At 45.1% G+C, this 9,366-nt stretch overlaps 1 protein-coding gene across 1 annotated transcript in view; it reads right to left on the reverse strand.

The window, feature by feature from the left end:
* Nucleotides 1–48: 48 nt before the first annotated feature.
* RAB22A (RAB22A, member RAS oncogene family) overlaps nt 49–9,366 on the reverse strand; it is a 56,926-nt gene continuing 47,608 nt past the window's right edge. Inside the window, exons 4-7 of the mRNA XM_004370209.3 lie at nt 6,695–6,766; nt 6,500–6,606; nt 5,603–5,712; nt 49–719 (exon numbers count right to left, since the gene is read on the reverse strand). Of these exons, the coding sequence (XP_004370266.1) occupies nt 622–719; nt 5,603–5,712; nt 6,500–6,606; nt 6,695–6,766 (387 nt within the window). The 3' untranslated portion in view covers nt 49–621. The remainder of the gene's footprint in view (nt 720–5,602; nt 5,713–6,499; nt 6,607–6,694; nt 6,767–9,366) is intronic.

Raw genomic sequence — 9,366 nt, forward strand, 5'->3', positions numbered from 1 at the left:
GCAAACCTAGGCTGAGCTGCGAGGGTGGAGCTGTGGTTCACTGCCTGTCTGCATTGTTGGCCAGTATTTTCAATGAAAAGTGCGTTAGAGATGGCAGGGGGGTGAAATCTTTTCCATCAATCCTATACATGACTCGTTTTAGCTTCAAATAGTAATCGCCATCCCGCCACTTTTGATAGCCGACCACATTTTAAATAGTGCAGCTCCCTAAAACAGTGGCAATGGGAAACCGAGGAAATCACCATCTCCACAAGGTCTTTTTCTCCCCCTCAAGAACCATGAAAGTGCTAATTTTCCCTTTACAAATGGTACATAAAATCTTGATTACAAAACTACTCAACAATTTAATCCTATCATCCATACAATGATATGTTCCTTTTCAGCAAAGTCAAAAACCAGTGATGTAGTCCTTTGCACACCAGAGGTTCTTCACATAACAGAGTCCAGAGACTGAAATTTCATTGCTGCAGTTGTCGAGAGAACACAACTGGTCCATTTCTGTGAATCCTTTTTGCACGAAGAAGACCCAAGACCGGCCAGGTGAAAACCTGTGGCAGGGACCCCAACCCTCCTGCTAAGGACCACCTACTTCATCACCAAGTCTGAGTGGCTGAGGCTCGGTCAACAGCAGCTTCGCTTCGGCTCTGAAGCCTGTCTTCGGAGTTTGAAGCCCTTACTGCCAGGCGGTGGGCTGGCGTCAGTGGATGGAATTCTTCGACCTAAACCAAGATGAGACGGGGAAGGCAGTGAATTTTAACTTTCCAAATCTGTTCACTCTCAGGCACAACAATTCTGTATGTACAGTTCAACACGTTTCATTAAAATAAAAATAAATAAACTTTTTATTTTGGAATAATTTTCAGATTCACAGGGAAGTTGCAAAGGTAATTTAGAGAGCTCCTGTGTACCCCTGACCCAGCTCCCCCTCATGTTAGTAACTTGTTTCCATGGGACAGCCGTTGAAATGAAGAATTTAACCCTGGCACATTACTCTCATCTGAGCTCCAGACTTTATTCGATGTCACCAGTTTTTCCATCAATGTCTTGTTTCTGTCCCAGGATTACATTGCATTTCATAAAAACATTTTAATTAAAAAAACACGTTAGAAACATTTCGTTTTGAATAGGTAACACGTACACATGTTAAAAACAAATTCACCTGCCTTCTCTGCCATGAGACCAGAAGAACTGGATGGTGTCCAGCTACCATTATTGAATGTTAAAATCAAAGACTCTATAGAAGAATTTTTGATCAAAAGGGAGAAAATGTGGAACAGAATTTCAAATTCTCATGGAATCCAGACTTTCTGGAGCCAGGGAGGCTAGATGAACCCTCAAAACTACTGCCCTGAGATTATCTTTAAATCTGAAACCTTCAACCAAAAATAGCCACTGAAGTCTTCTTTAAACCAAACAATAGTTTAGCTTAATTGTAAAACAATGTCTGCCTTCAGCATTGTGCTCTTTTAAGATCTATCTACATGGGATCAAATTGACAACAGCAACTCGAAAGGCTAGATAGGAAACTTAGGGGACAGTGAGTTTATGTTAATGAGGGAGGAACAATTTGGAAAAGGAGGGTGAGAAATGGTCGCACAACTTGATGAACGTAATCAATATCACTGAATTGTACATGCAGAAATTGTTGAACTGGTGTATGTTCTGCTATGTGTGTTCTCAACAACAACAAAAACAAACAAAAAACCAAATTCAAGCAGCATGTGCCTGTCTCTGTCACAGGCAACCACTGGGGCCCACTTCTCGAGCAGCCTTCTAGAGGGAGGCATGCAGACACACACACGTGCACACAGATCCCCACCCCGCTTTTTGAAACCCAAATGGAAGCGAACTCCAGGTACGGCTCTCTGCCTTGTTGTTTTCATGTAACATCTTGGGATTGGTTCCCTGTAAGTACATCGAGAGCCGCCATGTTCTTTTTACTAGTTCTATAATACGGCTGTATAGCTCACCATAATCTACTCGACACTTCCCTTGTTGACGGGTATTCAGTCTGTCTCGATACTCTGACGTTACGAACAATGATGCAAACAACAGCCCTGGCCGTCTGTCTTTGTGACCCTGCAAGTGTGTGTGTGCAGGATAAACGAGCAGAGTAGAGTAGCTGGTCACACTATGCTACTCCTGGGTGTTTATCTGACCCACACGGTACTCCCAGGGTCTGTCTAGCACAAATGCAAGGAGGACGGGCAATTTAAACTTTGAAAGATGCTGCCAAATGGCACTCTGAAGAAGTTGTGCCACTTTATTCTCTAACCAACAATGCACGAGAATGAACAGGTTTCACTTTACTGCTCTGAGAAGCATAATGTCAATTTCGAGAGGAACCTTAAATCACCCATCCACCTACCAGGCTGATGACTCAAGAACTGCTTCTCCTGAAAGGCTCTCTGACCCTTCTACTTCCTGGCTCTCTCCAGCATCTCTGACACTGCAACCAGCCAGGGCACCATAGCCCGCGGTTACACACTTGTTTATAAGACTGTCTCCCTTGCATCAACCACACGCTCTTGGAGGGGAGATCCGGCCTCTCCATCCCTGTGTTTTCAGTACCCACTGAGCACAGTACCTGGCACGGAGGTATTTCATAAACATTAAATGACATGACACATACATCTTTGAAATGACCAAGGCTAGGATGGCATCTCTGCTGACTCTCAGGCCCTTGACCTCTGACCTCTGCCCCCACCATCTGAGCAGTCTGCAAATCCTTGTGGGTCGTGCAAAGCCTGGTTTCTAGAGAGACTAGAAACATGCTCCCTAGTAGGTCCTACAACTAGTTTTCCAACGCCAGGAGATGCTGCTGTGAACACTGAAGCTTTCTCGTCATTACAAATTTCTCAATACATGGATATTGCAAACATAGCTGGTATCACAGAGACACCGCTGGAATGTGACTTAAAAAAGCTGGCAACTACTGAAGCTTTCCGAAGAAAGATGAGAAGAACTTCCTCAAAACTTGGGCGTAGGCCCTGCTTTCTTAAACAGGATTAAGAATGCTAACCCCAAGGGGGAACAGGGATAAACTGGACTATTTAAGATGAAAAGCTTCAGTTCATCATAGGAGTTGTTTAAAAACTGAAAGTCAAGTCACAGAGTAGAAGATATTTGTAATCCACACGATCCACAAGGGACTCACTTCTAAACTATGCAAAAAACTAGAAAACATTAAGAAAAAGGCATATAACCCAAGAGGAAAACAGGCAAAAGACAGAATAGGCACTTCACAAAGGAGGAGATCCAGGTACCTATCCATGTAAATGAATGCATGGAGAGGCACTCAGCCTCAGGAGCTGGGCGCTGGATCCACTACTTCCTACCCACCAGAGATGGGGCGCGGCCGGCATTCTCCCACACCACTGGGCGAGTGGGAACTGGTATAACCACCTGGAAAACTGTGTGGTAATACTCCTGGGTATAACTATACCTAACAAAAGTGTGTTCGTATGTTCACAAAGGACACGAACCGGAATGTTCAGGGCAGTACTATTTTTAACAGCTCCAAACTGGAAACAACCACCCAAAGGCTTATCCCCAGCAGAATATGGATAAATACATGGTGGATAAAGTCCCCCTGTCCCTTGGGTTGTGTGTATGTGGGTGTGTGTCTGTCTCTCACACACACACTTTACAGCTATATGCAATGATATGAAACTCACAATGTAAGGTAGTACGAAAGCAGCCAGACACAAAAGGGTTAAATACAGTTATGTTTTTAAAAACTATAAAGTACAAAAACAGGCAGAACCGATCTGCAGAGTGAGCAGTCAGGACGGCAGTGACCCTTGGGGGGCGGTAACTGGAATGGGGCACAAGGGAGGCTCCTGAAGGCGTGGTTAGAGGCGGGTACTCAGTTTGTGAAAGTTCATCAACCTTTGTATTTTTGATATGTGCACTTTTCTGCAAGTATATTAGTTACACTTCAATAAAAAGTGAGTGAGTCAGACACTGTGCGGACGGCACCTTGACAACGCCCAGTGAAGAGCAAACGCTATCTGCATTTCTAAACCGTTCTCATCTTCGCTAATACCGGTTTTTTTACATCAGGAGTCTCGGTGGTGGTGTGTTCACTACCCGCCTGTTTTTCACACCGCTGTTGTGAAGAACACAGTCTTTAGTTAACAGTGAGGACTCTAACACACTCGCGACATGGCACACTTTGGTACCGTAACTTGACCTGGGATCAGTTCCCAACTGGCCTTCATAGGCGGCCTTTCAAGAATGCATCTGGGTAACTCCAATTTACCATCTAGCAAGACAGTAACTATCATGACTTTTTAATATTGAAACAAAGGGGTCAGACTAGAGTTTGCAAACCTGCCGCCCACCTGGCCGGCAGATGGGTTCGTCACGCCTGCACAGGACTCTGAGGATGTCTAAATTAGCGGCTACATCTAAACAATGGGGACATGGCACAGAAACATCCAGATTTCTGGTTTCCCTGAACAAACGAACTAAAAACATCAAATAAAACAAAACCAACCACCCTCCAGCAATTGGACCACCAGGGGTGCATGTTCCACTGGGGCCGCGATGGCTGGAGCTGGGCGTGCACCTGCAGGCGTCAGGGTCCCCAGTGCGGTCTGCCGACCCCGATTTCCGGTGCTCCCCCAGGCCAGCTCCACTCATGGTCCCCTGCCTGGCCCTGGTGGGCATCAAGCTTGTGCCCCCTTGTCTACGTGGTGGCCAACGGCCCTTCCGGCTGCAATAATCTCCACTCTCAGCCGAACAGTGCATCCCAAGGGGCAAGCGCACCACGCTCTGCCGGCACCTCCCTTCCCACAGGGGCAGCCTGAATTCTGGGTAACTTAAACCCGGAGTCCCTGCGTGTCCTGCTCTACCGAGTCTCAGCTCTGCAGAGGGACCCCCCGCCAGCCTGCAGACACTCTCCACCCCGATGCCTCCCTTCAGTCCTCAGTACTATCTGAAACGACCTTTGTCGCTGAGCTTCCTGTCTGTCTCCACAGTCGAGTGTGCGCTCCGAGCGCCGGGCCACGTCTAACTGGTTCATGACCATCTCTCCTGAGCCTGGAACCGATCTCAGTAAACATTCTGATGAATTTGCATGCAATGAATAAACACAAATACACTCCGCAGAGGATCCCAAAGGTGCGCGGTGGCCCCCTCCCACCTGTCTCATCACACTCACACGCCAGCTGGAAAGGGGAGGGGAAGAGAAAGGAGGGCTGACCTTTCGACTTGCCTCGTGCTGACAGCTGAGGCTTTCCTGCCAGCAGAATCACACGTGCACGTATTTCTCTTTATTTATCTGGCTCATTGTCAATGACCCTGGAAAACTAACTGAAGCACATTTAAAGGGAGAAAGAGGGAGAAACGGCAGCTTCTGTGACCTCAAGGCCTTGTGAACTATTTACCTAGCAGTCTTCATGGAAGGGCTACGTTGCCAGCCAGCAGCTCGCCAGCAATGATACCATGACAGGCAAGCGGCTGTCACTCTTATGTTCTCACATCTCATTCCACTGAGGACAGTAGCAGACTAGCCTCCTCTGAGGAAGGTGAGAATTCTAACCAGCAAGACAGTGGCTCTGCACAGAGGACACCCGCCAGGCACAGAGATACTCACTAATTTCTATAAAGAGTTCATTTATGTTTATGGCGTTTTTTGCGCTGGTCTCTACAAACACTGCGTGGATGGAGTCGGCGTAGTCCTTAGCGTCTCTCTCCATGACTTCTCTGGAATGCAACAATTGCAAATCAGAAACTCCACCTGCCAAGACCTTAAGATTATCCCCACCTTCCTAGTAATTAACCAGATATACGATGGACGGCAAAGGAGGCCCTCCCAGTCACACCACTTCCACCGTTAACCTGAACACGTGGCCCGACCAGCAAGGTGGTCAACGAATGAATAGAAAAGGGAAGGGGTTTCTTTCCCTCCAGATGTATTCTCTCTCCCGACTTAGTCTGTGTCTACTATCTAGTTAGCGGTTTTCCCTTACCCACCCCCCTCTCTGGTAACCATCAAAGAAGGTTTCTGTCTGTGTGCAAACCTTTCCTTGACTTTTTCAATAGAGGTCTCATACAATATTTGTCCTTTCGTGATGGACTTATTTCACTCAGCATAATGTCCTCCAGGTTCATCCGTGTTGTGAGATTCCTCCAAAAGTAAAGCTCTTGCTTTGAGAACCATGTAGGTGATCCTGGGAAACTGCCAAGAAATCTCCTTTCCCCATTGAAGCATCCTGTCACCAGAGGCTAGGGTGACACTATCTTGACAGCGTCAAGTATTTGGAGACCAGGGTTTGAACAAACCACACGCCTCTCCAAGGACGCGGTGTCATCAGCCCCAAATTCCTGGAATCTTCATTTTAGTTTGAAAACTTCCGGACTCGAATCGCCCAACGAAAAGGAATTTTTCAACGTCGGAGATAAAATAAAAGCAAGACGCTCCTATTGGGTCTTTCCCAGGGAGAGAAGGAACACCTAATCGGCACTGTCCTCGCCCGCTCTAATAACTCACCTGACGTCGATCAGATCGCACTTATTTCCGGCAATGGCGACCACAATATTAGGCGGGCCGTGCTGCCGGAGCTCCTTTACCCAGTTCTTTAAGGTGGAAAATGTTTCCTGTAACACAGCAGAGGAAACGAGCTGCAGATACACGCAACCAAGGGAGGCTTTTCAGAACAGCCTAAGAAAACTCTGGATAGCTTACTTCTTTTGTGATGTCATAGACGATTATAGCTGCCGCTGACCCTCGGTAATACATCGGCGCTAAGGCACGAAACTGCAGAGAAGGGCGAAAATAAACAACGAGATTAGGAAAACGGGTTAAATATGTTTTTCACTCGACTTTGAAGCCCATTATCTCCAAACAAGAAGGTAATGTTTCTCTTAATCCGAAGAAGATGACGCGATGGTCGGAAGCAAATGAAGCAGTCATTACCAAAGGCCAAACTTCGAATGTACCACTGCAATGTCTCTCAGAAGGAGTTTAGAATACAGTTTTATAGGAATTAAATATGGTGCTATTAACAATTGTTTCAGCTAAAAAGGCTTTTAAATTGAACTCAATGTTATAATTTCCGAATTCATTTGTTCAATAGGACTTTAAACTTTGGCTTCCCCAACTATCCCTGAGATAAAAATAATGCCGCAAATAGCTCTCCAGAGAAGTGGCTGCATCTGGGTGTCGTAAAGATAACCTTGTAATCTAAGTGCTGATTGTACTACAGAAATGAACACACATTTACATCCACTACTTGGATGGGTTTGCAACTTGCTTTTCTGATATCTCCTTGAGTGCAGCAATTCCCAAATGCTGGGTGCACAGCTCATTCCATTTATGTGAATTTAACTCTGTTTACCCAGCTCCTTCCCAATCAATCACCTATGCCCCTCACCCCTGCCCCAACACACACAAAAGGGAGGGACAAGAAAGAAAGGCAGAGAACAAAACAATTTTAGTAGCGAGGGTGATTTAGTGGGCCATTGCTCTGGACAATGGTATGAGATGGAAAATGGAAGCTCTTTGCCTAGTCAGCCTCAGTTCCTGGGTACCTATCACAGTGTGAGCCCCTTACCCACCAAATGTGGAGCCAACGTTGAAAGGCGAGGACTTTATCTACCCTTGATCTTTGTCTTACACACCCACTTTGAAAGCTACTCCTATGTATACGTGACATGCTGTACTCCTATCCTGATCTCAGTCAGCTCCTGTGGCTTACCCCTAAACTCAGGTCAGAACTGTCACATGGGTGAGCATTTGGTCCACGGTACAGCCAGTGTGCTTCTTACCCAGAGAGCTTTACCTTTTGGCTTTTAGACATCCATGTTCATCTGAGCTTCACAAAAGACAGGGAAATGAGCACGAGTGCCATGAGGGGAAACAGCGTATGGTTTAGCCCGCCACTGTATCCCAGGGCCTAGCTCCGGACCTGGCACACCGAGGTATTCGTTCTGTATGTGGTGAATAAATGGAGAAGAACTGTGGAAGCATGGGGTGATGTCAAACCAAATGCCAGATTCACACATCTGATTGGATTTTGTGAGAAAAATCCCGACTTCTGAGGTGAAAGCCTGCCAACTTCCAATAACATGATGTTAGGTTTAAGAGAAAAGAAAACAATAAAGACTGTAAGCAAGACAGAGCACTCCAGAAAAGGAGCTACATCATCAAGAGAAAAAGACTTAAAATGCTGGATTATAGGCTTCCACAGGGTAAGAGAAAATGAGACAGGAGTATACAGACAGAATAAAGGTTATGGTATTAGATTTCATTTTGATGAACTTACACTGGCAATGCCCTTTACAAGGTCTTGGATTTTTTTTTCTTTAAACATTCAGATTCGTAAGGTGAAATTCAGAGAGAAATGCAAAGGTCTTTAAGTCTACAACTTGATAAGGTGACAAATGTACACACACATCCATGTAATTGCCATCCCACCAGGATGTAAAACACTTCCCTCACATGGTATGCAACATCAATACAGTAATTTATATTCATATACAAGACATTTCCATCCTCACGCTGCCTGTATCATTATGCACCTCGTTATCTTTGATAACAGTCCTTGTCTTCAAGTCTAAGTTAATAACCACAACAGCTTTCTTTTGCTTACCACTTGCCTAGAATACCTTTTTCCATTTTCCTATTGTCAACTTCTCTGTTTTTATATTTAAGATGATCCTTTTATAACCAGCATATAGTTGGGTCTTGCTTTTTGATCCAATCTGACCATCTCTGCCTTTTAAGTGGGATGTTCATTTCATTAACACTTAGCGTAGTTACTGGTATATATGGGTTAGGTTACCATGTGGCTACTGTTCCTTTTTTTTTTAAATTTATTGCTCTGTTCTTCCTTTCCTCTCCTGAATTAATTGAATATTGTTTAGTGTTCACTGTCCTCTACGGGCTTTGTAGCTATCGTTCTAGTATTACTTCCCAAGTGGTGGCCTTTGTATCTACAACATGCGTTCTTATCAGTCTCCTTTGAGTTTATGTTAAACCACTTGATGTAAAATATAAGAACTTTGCAAGAATCAAATTCTGTCCTTTGTACTACTGTTGTCATGTACTTTAAACCTATATACACTATACAAAACCCCAAACCAAACCCACGGCCGTCGAGCTGATGCCGACTCAGAGTGACCCTATAAACTCTATAACCCAATGTTAGAATCTTTGTATTAGCCAGTTGTGTTTCAAATGAGAAGGAAAAAATATAGTTTTTCATATTTACCGTTTCCAGTGGTTATTACTCCTTCCTATGGATCTGAGTTACCACCTGGTGTCACTTCCCTTTGGAGCCCTGGTGGTGCAGTGGTTAAGTGCTGGGCTGCTAACCAAAAGGTTGACAGTTCAAATCCACCAGCTGTTCCTTGGAA

The sequence above is a fragment of the Trichechus manatus genome, unplaced genomic scaffold, assembly GCF_000243295.1.
Source record: "Trichechus manatus latirostris isolate Lorelei unplaced genomic scaffold, TriManLat1.0 scaffold00008, whole genome shotgun sequence".
NCBI classification, from domain to species: Eukaryota; Metazoa; Chordata; class Mammalia; order Sirenia; family Trichechidae; genus Trichechus; species Trichechus manatus.